This window comes from Rhinoderma darwinii, chromosome 1 (genome assembly GCF_050947455.1).
Source record: "Rhinoderma darwinii isolate aRhiDar2 chromosome 1, aRhiDar2.hap1, whole genome shotgun sequence".
Classification (NCBI taxonomy): Eukaryota; Metazoa; Chordata; class Amphibia; order Anura; family Rhinodermatidae; genus Rhinoderma; species Rhinoderma darwinii.
In genome coordinates, this window is record NC_134687.1 from 588,449,204 (window position 1) to 588,475,790 (window position 26,587).

At 42.9% G+C, this 26,587-nt stretch overlaps 1 protein-coding gene across 1 annotated transcript in view; it reads left to right on the top strand.

Moving 5' to 3' along the window:
• The first annotated feature begins 16,495 nt into the window (after positions 1–16,495).
• The window catches only part of LOC142746566 (granzyme A-like), a 54,751-nt gene continuing 44,659 nt past the window's right edge, over positions 16,496–26,587 (top strand). Inside the window, exon 1 of the mRNA XM_075854924.1 lies at positions 16,496–16,591. Coding sequence (XP_075711039.1) covers positions 16,522–16,591 — 70 coding nt within the window. The 5' untranslated portion in view covers positions 16,496–16,521. The remainder of the gene's footprint in view (positions 16,592–26,587) is intronic.

The window sequence follows — 26,587 nt, forward strand, 5'->3', positions numbered from 1 at the left end:
GCCTATTATTGTGTCAGAAGCACACGCCACCCAAGCCCTAATCTTTATTACCCATTGCCTCACCCCCAAAACCAACCCTGTTCTCTGTTCAAATGTGTTCTCTCAGTTACTAGACCTAGTGGTTGCCCTGAATTGTTCCAGTTATTTCACGTAGAACTACCCATAACATTGTGTCCACCACACATAATTACACACATAACTTTGCAAGCCATAAAACAGTTACAATAAAATTATCATATAGGCGTGTCCACTAAGTAGTTACGGTTACAGGAATGCCCAACTTCAAAAGGCGCCGTGTCCTATTAATATACTCGACTACTCTGTGGTTGCTAGGGTCTTGAAAGATCAGGGTCACAAGCCGAAAGGCATATGCTTTACCCCCCCCCCCACCTCCCACAAAAAAAAGAAAGAATGAAAGTGTTTGAAAGACAGTAGAGCTATAAAACAACTGTTCGACAACATGACAGGCTATATTCGTAGATGCATTAACCCTGCCTCCAAATATTTTGCCCCCTCATAAAAACTAATGAGAATATATACTATAGTATAACTGAATAATTCAGTCTCCAAATAATTCCTCCACACCATAAACCTGCCATAAAGATCAACAATATCACCATACAGTTATTGGATACCAGTTCTAAACTGGCACTCTGCAGAGTATAATTACTCTGTGTAAACAGTAAGCTAAATTCAGTAACTCACAGGTGATGTTCACTCTCCCAATTCTTTCCATCCAGCCCAGACAACTTTTCCCGGTTGTTACTTATCTTTGCAGAGTTTGCTGCCCAGATATATTTGGCTCTTCGCTTTTCCCGCAAATCCTTGAATCTACACATCCTTCTGCCCCCTTTAACATTGCCTTCTAGCTGCAAAAATGGAGCCACACATATAGTGTCCCCAAAATAATAGTGGAAAATAGATAGTACCCTAGATGGTAATAGTGGCCATCTTTATGCTGCACTCAGTAATAGTGCCCACTATGTTTCTTTACCCTACAGTAATAGTGCCCACTTAGAGCCCCCACATGTTAATAATGCTGCTTAAACGGTAGCAGTGATCCCATATTGTAATAGTACCCCCTTTAGCCCCATAGAGTAATAGTGCCCTCTTAGTGCCCCCCAACACAATAACTAGTGCCCCTACTGTGCCATACACAGTTATAGTGCCCTTTGAGCACCCCTACACAGTAATACTGGCCCTCACACAGTAATGACATCCCCTTTATTGTCCCTCAATCACAGTAGTGGTGCCTCAGTGCCCCCCACAGTATAGGTTCTCCCTTAGTGCTTTGAAAACCGTAATAATGTCCCCTTAATATCGCTCACAGAGTAATGGTGTCCCCCTCAATGCCCTCCCTCACAGTATTGTGCCCCCTTACAATAATGATGTCCCCCTTAGTGTGCCCGGCAGAGTAAAAGTATCCTCTTAGTGCCCATTACAGAATTGGTGGCCCCTTAAAATAATAACATTTATGGTCACCTAGCCCTGTTCTCTCGAAGAGCAGAGCAATCTTCAGTACTCTTCCAGTCTGTGCAGTTGGCACACACTTCAGCTCGCCGTTCTGCATTGGTGTCCTGTCCTGGGATCTTGTTGGCCAAGGTCAGAGTGAATGCTGGAGCAAAGAGTTGACAGTTTCCTGCTTCACCATAATATTCTACTGTATATGCTCACCCGAGGATCTGTGGCACCAGGCCAAAATTCCTGGACTTATGCCCTGGATGCCCAGTGCTAACGATACCACTAGGTCCTGTACCTCTGACTTCACAAATTAGACTGCAGCCAATCAGCAGTCATGCAAATGTAGTAATTTCTTTCTTTAGGCAATCTCAACACTGAAGAATCTGGAGAAACACTGGAGAAGGGAACTTTGATTGATGTCACACATAAGAGCAGATATATTGCATTCTGTAACAGTATTAGGAATCCTGGACTGCCTCACTGAATCCTGGACACTTGTTTAATAAGGGGCTTGGAGTGAGGCTACCCTTGGTATATAATAAAGTTAATATTTACAAAACAAGTTTGATTATTTATGATATTTAATCTAGATCTAGAGTTATAGCTATAAAAATGATCATGATGAGCTGAACAAAAAGAGGAGAGCGCAGAGGCTATGCTTATCAGATCCAGCCTGGGTGACAAAATGCTAGCTCCATGGCTATTATAACCTGGCTATTTCATGAAAACTATTGAAGGAGCAAGAAGAGGTCAAGACTATAGCATATGAAGAAAACACAGCACATAGTGATAGGTAACTTTTTTTGTTTGTTTTTTTTACTGTAGACGTGCTTTAATATTTTTATTTTATAAACTAATCTACAATGTTTTACCAACCCTGTTATCCGTATAACAGTTATGGGCTTCGTATGTTTTAAAGGAATACTCCACACTTTGCATATATTTAACAATACAACTATAGGTAGATATTCTAACACATTTGTACTAACAGCACACACAAATTTTCATCCAGATCAATAAAAATATATTGATTAGCTCACCCATTGCTTGGTATATCAGTCTTTAATAGTAACGGGTTCTAGTGGCAGTTGGATGTACAGTATATCACTGTTATATCAATCAATACAAAGATCAAAATTTCACCATAGGTCATGCTAATGTTGTCTCATCAAGACAACCAATTTTTTTTTAGCGGAAGCCAGTTGGGTCACTACTTGCATTTCCCTGGCAGCTACAGCTTCTCATGTTGACAACAGATGATCGCTGTTGGTTTCAGAAGCTGGTGATGAGCTGATTGCAGGCTTCAGAAACCCACGGTGGTTATCATTTAAATGAAAGGTCGACAATATAATAAGTGGACATGTTTCCAAGAGCTGCTCTTTTTTAGCGGCACTACACTCTGACTAATACAGGAAGGTCACTCCTCTATGACATCTGTATGTTCTAGCAGTGAATATGGAAAGGGGATGTCTTCATGAGACAACTCCTTTAAGTACACAGCAACTAAAATGATAATATTAAATACATATTTAAATGTGGTGCATTAGTCACAACATAAAACTATCCAATAATAAATCAAGTCATAATGATAAAGTATTCATTGTTAAACAAAGTGTTAGACACTCATAAAGTGCCTGTTAGGCTGGGTTCACACGTGGCGGAATTTCACTTAAATTCCGCTGCGGACACTCCGCAGCGTTAATCCGCAGCGGAGCCGTTTGTCCATTGACTTACACTTTAATTTAGCAGTGTTCGTTTAGACGAGGCGTAAAATTCCGCTGCGGAGCATAGGCTGCGGAGCGGAATTTGGTGTCCGCAGCATGCTCTGTCTGTTGCGGAGCAGTGGCGGACTCATGGCGGAATTTCTCTATTGACTTCAATGGAGATTCTAAGTTCCGCAATGAAGTCCGCAGCTGTCATGCACATGTCATGTGTGCTGCGGATGCGTCTTGCTTTTTTAACTTGACATTTCTTCATTCTGGCTGGACCTATGTATTTCTAGGTCTACAGCCAGACTGAGGAAGTCAATGGGGCTCCCGTAATGACGGGAGCGTTGCTAGGAGACGTCAGTAAATAGTCACTGTCCAGGGTGCTGAAAGAGTTAAGCGATCGGCAGTAACTGTTTCTGCACCCGGGACAGTGACTACCGATCCCAATATACATGTATCTGTAAAAAAAAATTAAGTTCGTACTTACCGAGAACTCCCTGCTTCTGTCTCCAGTCCGGCCTCCCAGGATGACGTTTCAGTCTAAGTGACGGCTGCAGCCAATCACAGGCTAATAACAGGCTGCAGCGGTCACATGGACTGCCGCGTCATCCAGGGAGGTCGGGCTGGATGCCGAAAGAGGGACGCGTCACCAAGACAACGGCCGGTAAGTATGAAATTCGTTTACTTTCACTAGGGAAAGTGCTGTCCCTTCTCTCTATCCTGCACTGATAGGGAGAAGGGAAGCACTTTTCCCGCAGTAGCTAGTCCGCATCAATTTTCTGCACATTTTGTGCAGATCCGCAGCTGTAATCCGCAACCCGGATTAGGTGCGGCATTGATGCGGACAGTTGCGGAGGAAATCCGCCACGTGTGGTCATGCCCTTAAACAAAAGAAGTCTCACAGGACACAACAGTATAAGGGTGGGATATAGAGTCTCAACCACCCACAATATCTCGGAGATACGGACTCCAAACAATAATATATAAACTAGAGAAAAAAAAAAAAAAAGAAGAGTCCAAAGTATCCAAATGTTTAAGAAAGTACAAAATCTTTATTGATCAATACATAGGAATCTAAAATGCAATATTTAACTAGATCAACAATGAAAATACATTCGATAAGAATTGGATACAGGTAATGCATGACATAGATAGAGGTTCAATACAAGTGATGTATGATATAAAGTGATTACTCTTAAAACAATACTCATGTAGGTGGGCATATGTCAGGACAGAAAGAAAAAGAGAAAGTGAAAATAGGATCTAAATAGTCACAAATCACGTCTAAAAGAGTGTCCTAGCTTTCAATAAAGCCTGACAAAGTCATAGTCAAATGCTTACCCATATTCAGTGGTGTAGTGGTATGACCAAGTAGATAAAGTGGTGCCCCAGTGAACCTCTATCTATGTCATGCATTACCTGTATCCAATTCTTATCGAATGTATTTTCATTGTTGATCTAGTGAAATATTGTATTTTAGATTCCTATGTGTTGATCAATAAAGATTTTGTACTTTCTTAAACATTTGGATACTTTGGACTCTTTTTTTCTCTAGTTTATATAACTCATAAAGTGCCGTAGGGGTGTGCAACGGCACAGGCGCATCACTCTTCCATCATGAAGGGGGTGCTGCCAGAGTTACTCTCTCTGACAGCCTGATCTTTGGTGCTGCTGTGTACAGTCCTGGCCAAAAGTTGAGCTTTTAGTCAGATGTTTCTCCCTCTAGGATCAGAATCCCCAGCCAGAGCATCGGCCGGGGATTCCGCTCCTAGATGCTACTGTTCATATATGGACAGTGACGTCACTAATGTTAATGTCCATATATGGACAGGGACGTTAGCTCTGGGGAAGCCCCAGACATCGCTGTTCATATGTGGACAGCGATGTCAGGGAATTCCAGAGTCTAGCGGCTCTGTGTCCTGCGGGCCACAGATGACAACCCCAGGGGTCGCATGCGGCCCGCGGACCGTGTGCTTGAGACCCCTGCTTTAATGTATAACAGTATGCAGTAAGCTCCCAAACTACCTCTAGGGGCGTCTGCAGACAGACCGAATGTTATTTTCTAAATCTATGTCTATGTAGAGGATTTGGTGCTCTGTATAAAAAAAATAATGCTTTCAAAATAATACGTGACTAAATATTAGATACTAAATATTAGAATAAAGGCATTTTAACTCACAACCAAAATAATCTCAATTGAAACTAAACATAAAAATAACACCTCTCCCATCACACACAATCAACTTAAAGATCTACGCTACCAACTTAATCAGCACAAATTTTAACATAACATGAGAAAATCGAAGGCAAAATTTCACTGGGAGGGCAACAGGGCTAACGCTCTCTTAGCCAACAAAATAAAAGCTAAAGCAGCTAGGCAAAAAATTCCTTTTATTTATGATCAAAATAATAATAAAATAATAAACCCCAAAGATATTGCAAACCGTTTTGCTAATTACTATGGCACTCTATATAACTTAAAAAACGACTGTGGTACTCCTCAGCCCACCCGTGAATTAATTAAAAACTTCCTGTCCCATGTAACACTTCCTACAATTTCAAAAGAAAAATGAGACAGTCTCAATGCTCCAATAACTATTATAGAGATACTAGTAGTAAGGTCCCTTAAAAACAACAAGACATCTGGACCTGATGTGTTTACTAATGAATATTTTAAAACCTTTAGTCTCCTACTATCCCCCCCCATCTACTAAATACCTTTACCTCTATTATAGAGGGTAAATATATTACAGAAGAATAGCTGCAGGCTCTTATAGTTACTTTACCTAAACCAGGAAAAAACACAGATAGGCCAAGCAATTTACGTCCTATTTCATTATTAAACTCTGATTTAAAAACATATGCCAAGCTAATAGCCAACAGACTTTCTAATATAGTCCTTTCTCTAATTAAAAATGATCAAACAGGATTTGTTAAACACAGGCAGACATTAGATAGCACACGGAGAATCATTGATGTTGCAGAGACTCGCCAAAAGCCTTCTTTGCTCCTCTTGTTGGATGCGGAGAAGGCGTTTGATAGGGTACCTTGGGGTTATCTACGGGAGGTATTATAAAAATTTGGTCTTGTCAGCAACGTAAATAACACAATCTCATCCCTATACACATATCCATCAGCCCAAATTTACACATCAGGTTTCTTTCCAATAAATTCACAATCACTAATGGTACCCGACAGGGATGCCCCCTGTCTCCCCTAATTATTTATTTATCCATAGAGCCACTAGCAAAGTATGTGCGCAGTTCCTCGCGAATATCAGGAATAGACGTAGGTCGATCCAATCATAAAATTGGACTATTTACAGATGATATTATTTTAATACTTACCAATCCTAATAAATCCCTCCCTGCAGTGATGCATATTAACACATTCAGCAATATCTCATATTATAGATTGAACGAAGCCAAATGCCAAGTGTTAAATATTGGAATAAACATTAGTTCACTTGACCCCTTAAGGTCTAGATATTTATTTTAATGGGATGTAACCTCTTTGACGTACTTAGGTATTAAAAACTTACCTTTCCATCCAACAACATCTTGTCAATTACAAAATGTTACTTAAAAAAAAATTAAAACGGATCTTCGATGATACAATCACCATGAAATATCATGGCTTGGCAGTGTGGCTATTGTTAAGCTGTTAATACTTCCTCAAATATTAAACTTAATTCTTAATATGCCAATTCATATTCCTATGAAAATGTTGAAGGAATTACATTCAGTGTTATGGTCATATATTTGAAAAAACAAAAAACCACGAGTACAAGCATAAATATTATTCCAACCTGTACGCTCAGGTGGACTAGGTTGTCCTTCAATAGTTCAATACTTTACTATATATTTTGGACCAATTGAGGACCATTTGGATAAAGGATATAGACAAACACTGGGTAAACATTGAAAAATATTTAGTCACTTCTGGTAGTTTGATTGCATATATATACGCCACACTATTATTTAAAATGAGTGACATTAAGATACCCGACACAATTAAATCTATTTTAGAAATTTGGAAGCTGATAATTTCCAAAAAACATTTAATAAATATGACATTGTCCACTATTCCCATAAGGGCATGTTCAGACATGGCGGAATTGCTGTGGAATTCCGCTGTGGACAGTCCACAGTGGTGTTCTCCAGCGGCCGTGTTTTTCATTTCTTTCTATACATTTTTAGGAAAGTTAGCTCAGACGTTGAGGAAAATTATTTCGCGGAAATTAGGCTGCAGTGCAGATTTTTCCTTCCGCAGCATGCACTTTCCATTGCGGAGAAGAAGCGAAATTTCACTGCGTATTTCAGCCTTTGCAATGGAAAAACTGAAATCTGTGGCAAGTCCGCTGTGATATCTGCAATGTCTGAATTACCTGTCAAATATAAAAATGTTGGTGCAGATTCGTTGCGTAATTGCCCCAAATCTGCACCAACATTTGCAGCGGAAATATTCCGCCACGTCTGAACGTGCCCTTAGAGTGGTAAAAATAGGTATTCAAAATATTAAATTACACATGGAATAACTGCAGTGGGTGTTTTATTTGATGAATTGGGCCTAATTTTATTTGAGGAATTAAAACATAAATATAGTATTCCAGATAGGGATATATTTAAATATTATCAGATTAGATCAGCTATTTCCAAATGGAAATTCCCTGTTATCGCCAACAATTCCGAGCTACTCAAGCTACTCACTAACCCAAGAAAAGTTATTAGAGGTCTCTCCCAAAGTTATCAGAAACTCCTTGATTCATGTAACAATGATAACTATTCTTCCATGCAAAAATGGGAATCTAACCTGGGGATAACAATAACCTCCAATCGATAGCAAACATCTTATACAATGGTTCCAAAAATGTCAAATTATGTTAATCGTTTTGAAAGTGCTGTGAAATTAAGATACAGATGGTATTTGACACTGTACAGATCTATGAAGATTATTCTGATAAATGCTGGAGATGTCAAAAAGGAAAAGCAAACATGCTACTCGTATGCTGAGAATGCAATGTAATTCACTCATTGTGGAGGGCAGTTGGGGCTCTTCTGTCTACAATATGTCACTTTAAAGTTGAATTGACACCCTCCGAAGCTATACTAGATCTGGATACCTTTCCATGAACCCACCTAACAGTAATAATTCACACCCTGATAGCCACTAGGATAAAAACAGCTAAATATTGGAGAAGACTGGATACCCCTTCCTTAGCTGAGATTATAGGTGCAATTAATGAAAACGGCCTTTATGAGCAGATCACTGCATCTAGTTTACATAAACTACCCCAATTTCTCAATAGATGGGACAGTTGGTTGGAATCTCCTTATAGTAAAATTGATATCAGTAATTTTTGACATATCTGATTTATTAAATAAGAATAAAATATAAGCTATAAAAATGTAATCCGTTGTAACTATTCAAAGACTATACAGTAAATTGTACCTTACTGATCATGTTGCTGCATTTACTTATTTTGTTATCTTTATTGCTTTATTTACTTTGCGTTTCTTTTATTTTGTACATCTGGAGATATATGGCAGAATGCATACTGTACTTCAATACATGGTGGAATTTGGTTAGCCACCATTGCTTGTATATTCTCTGCATGTACTTTAAACAATAAAAAGTTAATGTTTAAAACAAAAAAAATGAATAAAGACATTCACTTTAATTGCAAATAATTATTAGAATATCCACATTATAAAAAGAAAACAATGCCTTTTTAAAAAATATATATATATTAACGGTAAGTTACTTGTAACATCTTCTTAATTGTGAAATACCACAGACATCAACTGCCAGAGATTTGTAATGTTTAACATGAAGAAATACTGATACACTGTATACTACATGATGATGAGCTGATAATGCAAGATAATTTGCTGGAAGGGTTTGGTTGTAAAGGAAAAAAATGATAAGATCTCCTACATGCCGACGACCTATTAAATATACTTGAATAACACTAAGGCTAAGTTCGGATGAACGTGTCTGATTTGCGCGCAGAAAAACCGCAGCATTTTTCCTACATTTCTTGTCCGTGTGTGTTGCATGTTGGCATCAGTGGGCTTTGCGTGTGGCCTGCATTTATTACATCAATGCAAGCACTTAATTATTTTTTTTGCATTTGTTTCTCTGCTTTTCTATGTATTTGATGCCTGAAACACGGACAGTACACTGTCGTCCATGTGGCTTTCACGCACACAGACTTTAATGGGTGACTAGGAAAACGCACCAATATAGGACATGCAGTGATTTTAACGCAATGGACACACACTTCGTGAAAAACAACGCATGTATGAAAGGCCCCATTGTATTGCATGAGTCCGTGTGCTGTGAGTGATTTCTACGCACAGCACACGGGCGAGTATTACGCTTGTCTGAATGAGACCTAAGGCCCCATGCACACAAATGTATTTTTTCCTGTCCGTAAATACTGGCGTAAATACGGGTCCTTGGTCACACATATTCGACCCGTATTCCACCAGTATTTACGGGCCCGTGCCCATAAATACGGGTCCGGTGTCACCAGTATTGCACCCGTATTTGCAAACCCGTTTTCTCTGCACTAATCGGCAGCCCCTTCTCTCTATCAGGATAGAGAGTAGGGGCAGCCCTTTCGGGCAGAGTTTCCGCAGCGTTTGAAAGTAAAAAAAGTTCATACGTACCCCGGCCGTTGTCTTGGTGACACGTCCCTCTTCTGACATCCATGGTTGTGTTCAGATGGCACTGGTTTCTTTGGGTGCTCGAGGTAGGGTCCCAACCCGGGTATAGGTTAAGAATTTGTAGTCGGCACACCTTGCTTGTGTTACAAAAATATATATATTTTTATTGGATGGATGCCAGAGGCTACATGTGCGACGTCGACGTTTCGGTCAGACAGACCTTCGTCGGGCACTAGAGAAATGTACAAATGATTAGATCATAGCATGGGTTTAGGAGAACTATCACTTCAATTTACATGATAACATCATAAAATATGTCATACAGGTGCAAAAATAGAGCGTATAACTGGGTCAATTCAAACATAGTATACCTTACAAATAGGACTATGAAATCGACGTGAAAGTTAAAAACAAAAAGGAGGAAACAGAGCCATAGATCCCAGGAACATGCAACACATCAGGGAAAGTACCAGATGACTATGGAGAAATTTGTTGTGTCTAGGAAACTCATAATTTGAACACGAATCGTTATGTGAGCACAATGCACGGTAGAATCTCATGATGATCTATGACACTGATTAAGGCATAAATACAGATACGGTCGTCATTTTAGACGGACAATATGGAGGTACAACTCAGGTATATACAATGCAGAAATGAACACAGAATGCATCACGGAAGAAAGGTGAAATAACGGGGGTGTAGTACCCTAAATATCCTCAGATGATGTGTATCTTACCTGAGAGTTCCACACGTCTAGACACACTCACCATTTTATACACACATATAAACCAGGAAGTGACCAGGGTATACCAGCGCCCATTCAGAGCGGTAAGCCGCCGATTACTGACCACAGCAGCGCTACATTCGCATTATACTTTGCACCGATCCAGTCCCCAGCACGGCTCAGGTAAGATACACATCATCTGAGGATATTTAGGGTACTACACCCCCGTTATTTCACCTGTATCATCAATTTGCCTCCACCTTCTGGTCGTCTCTATATGACATGTCCATGCTTTCTTCCGTGATGCATTCTGTGTTCATTTCTGCATTGTATATACCTGAGTTGTACCTCCATATTGTCCGTCTAAAATGACGACCGTATCTGTATTTATGCCTTAATCAGTGTCATAGATCATCATGAGATTCTACCGCTCCGTATTTTCAGACGTTTGAGTTTGTGTGTGCACAAACCCTTATTCACACAAACGTGTTATACGTCCATGGGACGGCCGTCAAAACAACACATTGTATTTCAATGTGTGAAGGGTCCATGAGATAATAGAACATGTTCAATTTTTTGATGCTTCACGCATCCCTCCATAGACTCTAGTCCAGGGGTCTCAAGCACGCAGCCCGCGGGCTGCATGCAGCCCCTGGGGCTGTCATCTGCGGCCCGCTAATATCGGCTCTGCTCCGAGACTCTGGAATTCCCTGACATCCACATATGAACAGCGATGTCTGGGGCTTCCCCAGAGCCGGAGTCCCGGGCAGAGCGTTAGTATCGGCTCTGCTCCGGGACTCTGTGGAATTCCCTGAGATCGCTGTCAACATATGGACAGTGTGTGAGGGTCTTCCCCAGAGCGGAGTCCCGAGCAGAGCACTATTATCGGCTCTGCTCCGGGACTCTGGGGAAGCCTCTGACATCGCTGTCCATACATCAACAATGATGTCAGGGGCTTCCCCAGAGCAGGAGTCCCAGTGATGTCAGGAGCACAGCTGGAGTCCCAGGAAGAGCCTACTAGCGCTCTGCCCTGGACTCCAGCTCTGGGGTTGCCCCTGACATCTGTCCATATATGGACAGTGATGTCAGGAGCAGAGCTGGAATCCCAGGCAGAGTGCCCCTGACATCACTGTGGTAGCATCTGCGGAGGGCACTGTGGCAGCATCTCCGAAGGGCACTGTGGCAGCATCTGCGGAGGACACTGTGGCAGCATCTACGGAGGGCACTGTGGCAGCATCAACAGAGGGCACTGTGGCAGCATCAACAGAGGGCACTGTGGCAGCATCAACAGAGGGCACTGTGGCAGCATCAACAGAGGGCACTGTGGCAGCATCAACAGAGGGCACTGTGGCAGCATCAACAGAGGGCACTGTGGCAGCATCAACAGAGGGCACTGTGGCAGCATCAACAGAGGGCACTGTGGCAGCATCAACAGAGGGCACTGTGGCAGCATCAACAGAGGGCACTGTGGCAGCATCAACAGAGGGCACTGTGGCAGCATCAACAGAGGGCACTGTGGCAGCATCAACAGAGGGCACTGTGGCAGCATCAACAGAGGGCACTGTGGCAGCATCAACAGAGGGCACTGTGGCAGCATCAACAGAGGGCACTGTGGCAGCATCAACAGAGGGCACTGTGGCAGCATCAACAGAGGGCACTGTGGCAGCATCAACAGAGGGCACTGTGGCAGCATCAACAGAGGGCACTGTGGCAGCATCAACAGAGGGCACTGTGGCAGCATCAACAGAGGGCACTGTGGCAGCATCAACAGAGGGCACTGTGGCAGCATCAACAGAGGGCACTGTGGCAGCATCAACAGAGGGCACTGTGGCAGCATCAACAGAGGGCACTGTGGCAGCATCAACAGAGGGCACTGTGGCAGCATCTACAGAGGGCACTGTGGCAGCATCTACAGAGGGCACTGTGGCAGCATCTACAGAGGGCACTGTGGCAGCATCTACAGAGGGCACTGTGGCAGCATCTACAGAGGGCACTGTGGCAGCATCTACAGAGGGCACTGTGGCAGCATCTACAGAGGGCACTGTGGCAGCATCTACAGAGGGCACTGTGGCAGCATCTACAGAGGGCACTGTGGCAGCATCTACAGAGGACAGTGTGGCAGCATCTACAGAGGACAGTGTGGCAGCATCTACAGAGGACAGTGTGGCAGCATCTACAGAGGACAGTGTGGCAGCATGTACAGAGGGCACTGTGGCAGTATCAAGGGGTGTGTTGCATTATCTGCAGAGGGCACTGTGGCAGCATCTGCAGAGGGCACTGTGGCAGCATCAACAGAGGGCACTGCGGCAGCATCTACAGAGGGCACTGCGGCAGCATCCACAGAGGGCACTGCGGCAGCATCCACAGAGGGCACTGCGGCAGCATCCACAGAGGGCACTGCGGCAGCATCCACAGAGGGCACAGCGGCAGCATCCACAGAGGGCACAGCGGCAGCATCCACAGAGGGCACAGCGGCAGCATCCACAGAGGGCACAGCGGCAGCATGCACCGAGGGCACAGCGGCAGCATGCACCGAGGGCACAGCGGCAGCATGCACCGAGGGCACAGCGGCAGCATGCACCGAGGGCACTGCGGCAGCATGCACCGAGGGCACTGCGGCAGCATGCACCGAGGGCACTGCGGCAGCATGCACCGAGGGCACTGCGGCAGCATGCACCGAGGGCACTGCGGCAGCATGCACCGAGGGCACTGCGGCAGCATGCACCGAGGGCACTGCGGCAGCATCCACCGAGGGCACTGCGGCAGCATCCACCGAGGGCACTGCGGCAGCATCCACCGAGGGCACTGCGGCAGCATCCACCGAGGGCACTGCGGCAGCATCCACCGAGGGCACTGCGGCATTATCTACAGAGGGCAGTGCGGCATTATCTACAGAGGGCACTGAGGCAGCATCTACAGAGGGCACTGAGGCAGCATCTACAGAGGGCACTGAGGCAGCATCTACAGAGGGCACTGAGGCAGCATCTACAGAGGGCACTGAGGCAGCATCTACAGAGGGCACTGAGGCAGCATCTACAGAGGGCACTGAGGCAGCATCTACAGAGGGCACTGAGGCAGCATCTACAGAGGGCACTGAGGCAGCATCTACAGAGGGCACTGAGGCAGCATCTACAGAGGGCACTGAGGCAGCATCTACAGAGGGCACTGAGGCAGCATCTACAGAGGGCACAGCAACAGCATCCACAGAGGGGACTGCGGCAGCATCCACATAGGGCACTGCGGCAGCATCCACCGAGGGCACTGTGGCACTATCTAAAAAGGGGCTGCCCAATCTTGACATGTGTGCTAACTGAGCCGCTCGCCTGCATTTAGCGAAACTTAAACTGGAAAGCTGGATTGTTGAAATAAGCACGTGGAGAAATATCTCAAATTTTAAACCTAGCGATATTATAGTAATGTAGTATTATTATTATAGTAATATTGTGTTATAGTAGTTCAAATAACTAATTGATTAACAATAATTTTGTATTGTATCAAATTTAAAAGTAATGCGGCCCGTCAACTTCCCATTTTTTCTATATGCGGCCCACTTACCCGGCCGAGTTTGAGACCCCTGCTCTAATCTATGGGGGATGCGTGATATTGCATCCCGCGGCGCATAGCACGGATGCACCTCGGACGTGAAAAACGAACGTTTTTCACGTCCAATATGAGCAACGCCAGTGTGAATAAGCCCTAAGGGTATGTTCACACGGCTTATTTTCGGCCGTTTTTAAGGCTGTAGACGGCCAAAAAACGACCGAAAAATCGGAAGCAGAACGCCTCCAAACATCTGCCCATTGATTTGAAAAAACGGCGTCCTGTTCCGACGATTTGAAAAACGTCCGTTTCCCACTTTGAAAAACGGCCGTGTAAAAAAAAGCCGCGAAAAAGAAGTGCAGGTCACTTCTTGGGACGTTTTTGGAGCCGTTTTTAGACTATTGAAAACAGCTCCAAAAACGGCCGTAAAAAACGCTGTGATAAACGCGAGTGGCTCAAAAACGCCTCAAAATCAGGGAGCTGTTTTCCCTTGAAAACAGCTCCGTATTTTCCGAAGTTTTTGGTTAAGCGTGTGAACATACCCTTACAATGAGAATGCCTTTCAATAACAGATCAGCAATTTCTAAAGCTCTCTTTTTGGGGAGATTATTAATTCTAAAATTGTTGATTTCTAGGTGTAACCCTGTAGTGATATGCTGGAAACGAATGGTGGCTCAAACTATTCAGTATGAAAAATGGCAGTTCGATCAAGTTCACATCTGTGTAAGGCCTTATTCACACGAACGCAGCGTTTCTTTGCGTTGCAGTTCCGTGAGACATCCGTGTATGGTGCGCGACGGGGCGTTTTTTTATGCGTGTATTTCATCTGTATGTCACAAGTTTTTTACGTCAGCAAAAAAAACCTGAAGGAAGTGTTTTTCTTTTTCTCATCATTTCTTTAGCAACTTTTGCGTGAACCACGGACTACACTCGGATGACGGACACACGCTGCGTGAAAAACACTGAATGTCTGAATGGCCCCATTGAATTGCATATGTCAGTGTAACATCCGTTGTTTTAACGTTCGTAACTCGGACGTGAAATGCGCTTGTGTGAATAAGGCCTTAGACCTATGCAATTCAATGGTTGCATACAGACATTCAGTGTTTTTCACGCAGCGTGTCCGCTGCGTGAAACTCACTGCATGTCCTATTCTTCTGCGTTTCTTGCGCATCACTCACGCATTGAAGTCAATGAGTGCGTGAAAATCACGGACAGCACATGGACGCACATCCGTGTGCTGTCCGTGATTCATGCAACAGTTGCTAAAGAAATGATGAGAAAAAGAAATACACCTCCATCAGTTTTTTTTGCTGACGTAAAAACGCGTGAGATACGGATGACATACACGCGAAAAAAACACAGACGCGTGCCTTACACGGATGTAACACGGAACTGCAACACAGGAAAAATGCTGCATTCGTGTGAATAAGGCCTTAGGGTCATCCTTTCAAGATTTTGCCTAAAATACCAGAAACCATAGCGCAGCATTGTTTGCGGTAAAATCATAGATACCCTGACGGAGCCCATTAAAGTCAAGGGTTTCCGTCTGTGGCCTGTTGTGCAGTGGAACTGGTGCGTCTGGTTATTCCCTTGTTCTGCTCCTCTTACGGAACATAACAGAATACCGAACGCATAGCCTTAGGCCTTATTCAGATGAACATATTATACGTCCGTGTGACAGGTGTTTTTTTTAACGGCCGTCACACGAACGCATGTATTTCAATGGGACTGTTCACACGTTGTTTTAACGGATCGTGTGAAGGGCCTGTGAAAAAATAGGACATGTCCTATTTTCGTCCGTTTTCACGGATCCCTCAATAGACTCAAGTCTATGAGACTCGGACGTGAAAAACTACAGTTTTTAACTCGTTTGTCTGAATCTGGCCTTTTTGTCAAGGGTCGGGAAAAAAAATTAAGATGTGTTTTTAAAGTGATGGGATCTCCTCACTGCCACTTTTTTTTCTTCTTTTTTCTTTTGTCCCTTTCTCGTCAGTGTCTAGGCGTGGGGGAGCAATGTTTGTTTTTTGTTTGTGATTGTATTTAAAAATTGAATAAAGAAAAATAATAAAAGCATTCACTTTATCAATTGTAAAATATTTTTTCTATATTCACATTATAAAAAGAAAACAGTTTTTATATATATATATATATATATATATATATATATATATACACACACACACATATATATATATAAACGGTAAGTTACTTAAAATATCCTTATAATTGTGAAATACCACAGAAATTAACAGAAGAAATATTGGTACACGGTATATTACATGGTGATAAATACTGGAATGATGTGCAAGGGTGTGATGTAATTTTCCACAGGCTGAAATGTTACATTACATGTAGATAAGAAACTGTAGCAGGCACATGGGTTATAAAAGGACTTGTAGGTCAAAATAATATGAATTCATCAACCATGAAACGTTTCCTTGTCCTGCTTCTCTCTGCAGCATGTCTGCTGGTCTCTGAAGGTAGGGAGCAATACATTTTCTATTTCTATAGTTCTTCATTGATAATAAGGTGACATTGAGGGGTATGTGTCCAGGAGCTGCATGCCAAGAGGGGGATAGAGCTGCCAATAAATATCTGTGGCTAGGGTCTTTTTAAAAAAGTTCCCGTAATCACGGCTGTGCTCCTATTATAAAGTATGGGTGCACAGTCTGTAAAAGCAAAACATAGGACACGTCCTATCTTTTGCAAAGCCTTTCTCCGGCACGGACACCTTCCCGTAAATATACGGGAAGGTGTCCTTTGGCAATAGAAATTAATGGGTCTGTAATTACGGACAAATTATACGGTCATGTGCATGTGGCCTAAAGGATAGCTTCTCCTATGCTGTTTTCTTTAACCCCTTAGTGACCACCAATACGCCTTTTTACGTGATTCACTAATGGGCTTTAGGCTAGGCTGACGCCTTTTCACGTCAGCCTAGTCTAAGTCCTGCACGGGTCTCCCGTGCAGGCAGGAGCCGGGGCTCTGCTGTCAATGACAGCTGAGCTCCTGCTCCAACGCCCGCGATCGAAGTTTACTTTGATCGCGGCCGTTTAACCCGTTAAATGCCGCCGTCAATAGCGACCGCGGCATTTAACTTTGTTTACAGAGGGAGTGCGCTCCCTCTGTCACCCATCGGCGGCCCGCGAATGAAATCGCGGGTCTCCGATGGGGTGTCATGGCAGCCGGGGGCTTGATAAAAGCCCCCAGGTCTGCCCTGGACATATTCCTGTTAGGACGCGCCGGAGGCACGTCCTAACAGATTGCCTGTCAGATTTACACTGACAGGCAATAATGCTCTGGCATACGAAGTATACCAGAGCATTATAGCAGCGATCGGAACATCGCACAGTAAAGTCCCCTAGTGGGACTAATAAAATCAGTCAAAGTGAAATAAATATTAATAAAAAGTACAGTAAAAAAATAAATAAAACCATTTTTTTCCATAAAAAGTGGTTTTATTTAGTAAAAGTGTAAAAAAAAAAAAAAGTACACATATGTGGTATCGCCGCGACCGTAATGACTCCATTAATAAAGTTAATAGGTAATTTAAACCGCAGAGTGAACACCGTAAAAAAAAAACGCAAAAAACCATGGCGAAATTGGAAATTTTTTTCCATTGCCCCCCAAAAAAGTCATAATAAAAATGAATCAATAAGTCCCATGCACCCCAAAACAGTACCAATCAAAAGTACGTCTCGTCCCGCAAAAAACAAGCCCAAAAAATCACTACATTGATGGAAAAATAAAAAAATTACGGCTCTTGGAAAGAGACGATGCAAAAACAAATAATTTTAGTTCAAAAGTGTTTTTATTGTGCAAAAGTCGTAAAACATAAAAAAAAAAACTCTACATATGTGGTATCGCCGTAATCGTACCGACCCATAGAATAAGGGTAACATATTATTTACGTCGCATAGTGAACGGCGTCAATTTAAAAACGCATAGAACAATGGCGGAATTTCAGTTTTTTTTTAGAATCCCCCCCAAAAAGGTTAATATAAAAATTATATGTACCCAAAAATGGTGCCATTATAAAGCACAACTAATCCCGCAAAAAACAAGTCCTCATACAGCTATGTAGACGAAAAAATAAAAAAGCTATAGCTCTTTGAATGCGACTATAGAAAAACGAATAAAATAGCTTGGTCATTAGGGCCTAAAATGGGCTGGTCACTAAGGGGTTAAAAAAAACTTAACCTCTCAGTCCACAACCATTTTACATTTTTTGATTTTCACTTTTTTCTCCCCACATTTCAAAAGCCATAACTTTATTTTTATTTTTTTGCTGTCGTTATAGCCGCATGAGGGCAAGTTGTCATTAAGGCCGGATTCACACGAGGGTGTGCATGTTGCGCTCGCAAAAAAAGCAGCGTTTTGCGCGCGCAAAAGGTCCATAACAGCTCCGTGTGTCAGCAGCGTATGATGCGTGGCTGCGTGATTTTTGCGCAGCCGCCATCATTATGACACTCTGTTTGTATGTTTGTAAACAGAAAAGCACGTGGTTCTTTTCTGTTTTCATTCATAGTTTTTACTGCTGTTGCGCGAATCATGCGCGTAACACGGAAGTGCTTCCATGTGCTGCGCGTGATTTTCACTCACCCATTGACTTCAATGGGTGCGTGATGAGCGAAAAACGCACAAATATAGGACATGTCGTGAGTTTTACGCAGTGGACTGTCTGAACGGCCCCATTGACTAACATAGGTCCGTGCGAAGCGCGTGAAAATCATGCACGTTGCACGGACGTATTATACGTTTGTCTGAATAAGCCCTAACCCCTTCAGGACTGAGCCTGTTTTGGCCTTGTGGACGCAGCCAATTTTTTCAAATCTGACATGTGTCACTTTAAGTGGAAATAACTTGGGAATGCTTTTACCTTTCCAAGCGATTCGGAAATTGTTTTCTCGTGACACATTTGACTGTATGTTAGCGGAAAAATTTGATCAATAAATTCAGTATTTGTTTGTGAAAATCACCAAACTTTAGAGAAAATTTTCAAAAATTTGCATTTTTCTAAATTTAAATGTATCTGCTTGTAAGACAGATAGTAATACCACACACAATAGTTACTAATTAACATTTCCCATATGTCTACTTTATCTTGGCATCGTTTTTTGAACATCCTTTTATTTTTCTAGGACGATACAAGGCTTCGAACTTTAGCAGCAATTTCTCACATTTGCAAGAAGATTTCCAAAACCTATTTTTACAGGTACCAGTTTAGTTCTGAAGTGGTTTTGAGAGCCTTATATATTAGAATCCCCCAATAAATCACCCTATTTTAAAAACTTAACCCCTCAAAGCATTCAAAACAGTATTCAGAAAGTTTAACCCTTTAGGCGTTTTACAGAAATTAAAGCAAAATAGAGGGGAAATTTACAAATTTCATTTTTTTTTTTGCCGAAATTCATTTTGTAATACATTTTTTTCTGTAACACAGAAGGTTTTACCAGAGAAACACAACTCAAAATTTATTGCCCAGATTCTGCAGTTTTTAGAAATATCCCACATGTGCCTCTAGCGTGCTACTGGACTGAAACACCGGCCTCAGAAGCAAAAGAGCACCTAGTGGATTTTGGGGCCTCGTTTTTTTTAGATTATATTTTAGGCACCATGTCAGGTTTGAAGAGGTCTTGTGGTGCCAAAACAGTAGAAACTCCCCAAAAGTGATCCCATTTTGGAAACTACACCCCTCAAGGAATTTATCTAGGTGTAAAGTTAGCATTTTGACCCCACAGGTATTTTGCTATATTTATTGGAGATAGTCTGTGAAAATTAAAATCTACTTTTGTTCTGAAAAAACATAGAAATTTGTAATATTTACAAGGAATAAAGAGGAAAGTGCACCACAACATTTGTAAAGCATCTTCTCCCGATTATGGAAATACCCCATATGTGTAATAAACTGCTGTTTGGAACCACAGCAGGGCTCAGAATGGAGGGAGCTCCATTTGGCTTTTGAAGCGCGGATTTTGCTGGTTTGGTTTTCAGTGCCGTGTCGCGTTTGCAACGACCTGGAGGGATCAAAACAGTGGAAACACCCCAAAAGTGACCCCATTTGGAAAACTACACCCCTCAAGGAATTTTTCTAGGGGTATAGTGAGCATTTAGACCACACGTTTTTTGCAGAAATTAGTGGAATTAGGCCGTGAATATGAATATCAACATTTTTGCCCACTAAAATGTTGAATAGTTTCATTTTCACAAGGAATAAAGGAAAAAAAGCCGGCCAAAATATATGTAACGCAATTTCTCCCAAGTATGACAATACCCCACATGTGGTAATAATTGTTTTTTTTAATAGAAATTAATTAACCTTTGCAGGACTGATCCTTTTTTGCTTTTCCATTTTAGTATTTCACTCCCCGCCTTCCAAACGCCATAACTTTTTTATTTTTTCATCAATAGAGCGGTGTGAGGGCTTATTTTTTGGGGAAGAGTTAGTTTCTATTGACACCATTAAATCTGAAAATAAAATTCTGTGCGGGGTTAAATTGGAAAAAAAACGATTCCTCCATGTTTTTTGGGGTTTCGTTTTTACGGCTTTCACAGTGTGGTAAAAACAACAACTTAACTTTATTCTACCGGTCAATACGATCACGGTGATACCAAATGTATATCGTTTTTTTTATATTTTACTACTTTTACAAAGAAAAAGTATTTGTTAAAAAAAAATAATTTGTATCAACACATTCTGAGAGCCATAACTTTTATTTTTAATCGATTGAGCAGTCTGGGGGCTTATTTTTGGCGGGACGAGCTGTGGCTTTTATTGGTACCATTTTTTGTACATACAATGTTTTGATCACTTTTTATTACATTTTACATTTTCTGTGTCATCATAGTCTGAGAGCCATAACTTTTTTATTTTTCAGTCAAAAAAAGCTGTGGGAGGGCTTGTTTTTTGCAGGGACGGGTTGCAGTTTTTATTGATACTATTTTGGAGTACATGCGACTTTTTGATCACTTTTTATTCTTTTTTTTTTAGAGGGGTGGTGACCAAAAAATAGTGATTCTGGCATAGTTTTTAGTTTATTTTTTTTTCGGTGTTCACTGTGCGGGAAAAATAACATTATATTTTTATAGTTTAGGTCGTTACGAATGCGGTGATACCAAATATGTGTACTGTTTTTTAACGGTTTCATTTTTTTCCTATAATAAGACACTTATTATAGGAAAAAGAATCTTTTATTTTTACAATTTTGTAAAACATTTTTATTAACTTTTTTAACATTTTTTTTTACCTTTTACACTTTCTTTTTTTACTTTACTTTCAACGGTCAGTGTGACCAGGACCGGCCTTAGGATAGATGGTGCCCAGTGCGAAATGATCTTTCGACGCCCCACCACCATCATTAAAAAAAATGCCCCATAAAAAATTTATAATGCCCCTTTAGTGCCCCCATACAGTATAATAATAATATTTAATAATATAATATATTACAACCCCTTCAAGGACACAGTATTTTGTCCTCTAATTGTGGCCACAGTATTATGCCCCCTGTAGTACCCATACACAGGATACTGTCCGCTTAGTGGCCCCCACACAGTATAGTGCCCCGCTGTAGATTTTGCCATACAGCTTTCCTGTAGACAGTGGCCTAATCCCCCACCTCCTCCTTGTGGATTGTGCCATACAGCCCTCCCCCACTTTCCCCTTGTAGACAGTGCCCCCAAACAAAAACTGTACTCACCTAAGCCCCATTCCCACGATGAACTGAGCAGCTCCACGACGGTACCCTGTAGCCTAGTACAGAGTTTCCCAACCTTTTTGGACTCGAGGCAGCACTGTAAAAATAAAATTTCCTCATGGCACCCCTACCAAAAATAGTTTTTCGAGAAAGACAGGAAATGGCTAATTCCTTCAGGAAGTGACAGCGTTGTTTGTCTTTTTTTTGGTGTTTTTTCTTAAGCCGTTGAAGCGAATGCAAAAGATGCAGGCAAAAGAGCTCTAAACGGGCGCCGCAGGAATATTAATTTCAATAGAGGGTCAGAGACGGAAACCACTTGAAGACCATCAGCCCCCCACTCACAGTAAAATGACCATCAGCCCACCACTCACAAATTCCCCCTGTAGGTAAGGCCACACAGCCCCCTTTGTAGATAGCGCCACAGAGCCCCCATGTAGATAGCGCCACACAGCCCCCTTGTAGACAGCGCCACACAGCCGCCTTTGTAGACAGCGCCACACAGCCGCCTTTGTAGACAGCGCCACACAGCCGCCTTTGTAGACAGCGCCACACAGCACCCTTTTAGGTAGCGCCAAACAGACCCCTGGTAGGGAGTGCCACACAGCCCCCTGGTAGGGAGTGCCACACAACCCCCTGGTAGGGAGTGAGTGCCACACAACCCCCTGGTAGGGAGTGAGTGCCACACAACCCCCTGGTAGGGAGTGAGTGCCACACAACCCCCTGGTAGGGAGTGAGTGCCACACAACCCCCTGGTAGGGAGTGAGTGCCACACAACCCCCTGGTAGGGAGTGAGTGCCACACAACCCCCTGGTAGGGAGTGAGTGCCACACAACCCCCTGGTAGGGAGTGAGTGCCACACAACACCCTGGTAGGGAGTGAGTGCCACACAACCCCCTGGTAGGGAGTGAGTGCCACACAACCCCCTGGTAGGGAGTGAGTGCCACACAACCCCCTGGTAGGGAGTGCCACACAACCCCCTGGTAGGGAGGGCATCTCCCTGCTCTGCTATCTACTAGAGCCACTGTAGCTCCCTAATGGAGCGGAATCCCCATGTGGCTGGGGATTCTGCTCCTGGACTGCTCCGTGATGTCTCTGTCCATATATTGACAGTGACATCAGGGGAAACTCCTGAAGCGGAATCCCCGTCCACAGCGCTGCAGGTGCTGTGACCGGGAATTCCACTCCAGGAGTAGCTTCTGTCATCAGTGTCCATTTATGGACAGTCACGTCATTGGCTTATCCTGGAGTGGAATCCCCGGTCACAGCATCTGCTATGCTGTGGACGGGGATTCCACTTCAGGATTTTCCCCTGATGTCACTGTCTATATATGGACAGAGACATCAAGCGGAGCGCACTAGGAGCGGAATCCCTGGCCACACAGGGATTCCACTCCTTTAGGGAGCTACAGTGGCGCTAGTAGATAGCAGAGCAGGGAGATACCTCCCTGCTCTGCTTTAGTGCGGTTGCTACTGCTGTAGCAGCCGCATCAGCTGCGAGCGGCACTACCGCCCTCATGCCCGGTGTCGCCGCTAGCAACCGCTATGGCTGCTACAGTGGTAGAGATGGCCGCTAAGTGAAAAAGCGCCCGGGCAGAAAGGGCGACTGCTGAGTCGCCGGACCTGGGCGCTTCTTAAACAAGCAGGGGAAGGGAGCCAGCGCAGCGCCCCCTTCCACCTGCTGGAATGATGCTCCCTGTGCAACGGCACAGGTCGCACACACTCCTAATGTCGGCCCTGAGTGTGATGTCACAGTCACTCTGACAGTAAGTCTTCAAGGACCAGCTAGAGGCTGGTCCTCGTAGGCTTCCATACATGGCAGAACAGGAGGCCGTTATCTGGCCTCCGGATGACATCACAAGCATCAGCAACCCCCACAATTGCATGGGGGCTGCTGATGTGCTACAAACCCCCTAAATGCGGTGATCACAATTGAGCGTCGCATTTGAGGGGTTAATTGCCGAAATCAGCAGCGATGAGCCACTGATCGGCAACAGTGGAATGTCAGCTGTTGTGGACAGGTGACCTCTCAGTTCCCGATGCACAATGTCACCAACACTGTCGCCGACATCAGGAACGACTTCCGACAGGAAGCCTATCAGGAGGCTGGTCCTTATGGGCTTCCGTACATGGCAGACACAGAGGCCATTACTTGGCCTCTGGTCGCCATGCTAGCCATCTGCAAACCTCACAATTTCATTGTGATGTCTGCCGATGTGCTAGAAACCCCTAAAATGTGGCAATTGCAATAGATTGCCGCATTTAAGGGATTAATTGCCTAAATCAGCGCTGATCAGCAACAGTGGAGTGTCAGTTGTCGCCGACAGTGTGCACCGGGAACCGCGCAGTAACTGTACGTCCTCATGCGCTAAGACACTGACCACCAGGAAGTACAGTTGCCTCGTGCAACTGGGGTTAATTCATCTTTGGGTGTTGCTCAGCAGTGGAGAATATCATCATGGTAAAACAAGGCAATGGTAGAGAAGAAAAACGTGCATCACTCACCCAGATGCAGTGAAAAGTCCTTTATTATGCCATCCAACAAGAACTGTGGAGGGAAGACGAACAGATAAATATGGTTACAGACTGTTTCACGCCCGACAACACTTCTTCAGACCTAAAAACACGGCTATATCGGGGCTTTAAATAGCCCACCTAATGCCGTGATTGAACAGCACCCTCCTGACATGTAACAGCCAGCGCCCACTCCGTGGGCCAATCAGGGAGCTCTGCAGCATCCCGACGTCACAGGGGTGAAGCTCTTCATGACGTAGGTCCTCGTCCCGGATTGATTGGTTACTGGGCGCGCATGCGCACGCTAAGCCTACGCCGCTCGAGTGCGCACAACAAACAGTCTGGGACGAACAGACAAGAGGGGCAGTTTCTCTATGACAGCAAGCCAAGTCTCGCTTGGTTTTGTAACACTGGGGGAGAACTTAAGATCACAAAAGGGGAAGGAAACCTGAAGTGGCTACATCCCCACCGAGCGCGTCATTTGGCACGGCAGTGGGATAGAACCACGATTATCGAGTAAACGTCCTTAACAACATCAAGGAAACCAAGATTTAGGTAGTAACTCCACATTTCAAATAAATATAAGAACCAAGTTCAGCACCCTATATTTTGAAACAAACGGAGGCATGTGGAACACTCTGCCCTGATTCAAACCAACAATTACTGCCTTGAATATACCAGCTCTAAGCACAAAGATATATTTAATAAATACACTGTTTCAAGGAAATACAGCAATATCGTTTTTATTATTTAGGCCTGCTGGACCCATCTCATTGGTGCGAATGATCCATTTTGTGACGATCACCCGCATTTATAGGTTGAAGGACATGTTCGATCCCTGCAAATCTTAGAACATTTGGATCACCCCTATGTTCTTCACATTTATATGTTTAATAAGGCGAGGTACTCCTTCGCCTGGTTCCACTAATTTATAGTGTTCCCTAAACCGAATGTATAAGCATCTGATTGTTTTTCCTATATAAAAGCCCACAAAAGGGACAGAATATCCCGTAAACAAAAATTTTGTTTTACAACTAATAAAATGTCGAACCCTAAGGGAAAAGCCCGCAAATTCTAACATTTTTGCTTGGAGGTTAAAATTACAAAAAGCACAATTTCCACAGTGATTGTTTCCAATAGGAGTGGATTTTTCTAGCCAGGTTTTTCTTCTTAATTTCTTCACGAGCTATATAGCTACTTCTGACTAGTTGATCTCTAATTGTTCTACTTCTCCTGAATGAAATAAGGGGTTTATTGACAGCTATTTCTCTGAGAATAGGATCATCTTCTATCAGGTGCCAATGTTTAAAAATTGCGTTCTTATTGGCCTGTGCTTGAGTGTTATAATTAAGGCAAACGTAAATCTTTGCTTAGTTTTGTTTTTACTTCTGTCCTTTTTTTGTTTATTTTATTAGTCTTTCTGATTATTCTGAAGAGCTCTTTCAAGGGTCTTATCTAGCAAGTGGGCTGGGTAATCTCTAACTAGAAGGCGATTCCTAAGATCTTGGGCCTGTATCATAAAAGTGTCGTCTGTATCATTGATTCTCCTTAGTCTTATGAATAGTCTGCAGGGGATCGCTTTTTTACATGGTGAGGGTGGAAGCTATCATAATGAAGCAGCATGTTGGTGGCTGTTGACTTCCTTAACTCCTTAAGGACACGGCCAATTTTGGCCTTGAGGACAGAGCAAGTTTTTTACATTTCCCCTCTTTGTATCCCGACGCTCATAACTTTTATTTTTTGTACGACGTAGTTGTATGAGACTTTGTTTTTTGCAGGACGAGTTGTACTTTATGTAGGTACCATTTTTTGGTACAAATACATTATCGTTTAATTTCTATAAATTTTTATTTTGGCGAAAATGCAGAAAAAAAAAAAGCAGTTCCGCTGCAGTTTTAATATTTATTTTTTTACACCATACACCGATCATCATAAATAATGTTATACATTTGTTGTACAGGTTGTTACGGTCGTGGCGATACCAAATATGTCTATATTATTTCATGTTTTGGGACTTATATTTGAAAAAGTTTATGTATGATAAAAAATTGTGTGTTTGTGTATTTTTTTACTTTTTATTTATTTATTTATCATTAATTTTTTTTTACATTCATTTAACTTTTTTTTTTAATCCCATAAAGGGATTTATCATTTTGATTTTGTAACTGTAATGTACTGGCATAGATCTATATGCCAGTACATTAGCCTGTGTACTGATTGTACACAGGCAGTTGTTAGGGCACACCTCAGTATGCCCTAACAGGAAATATG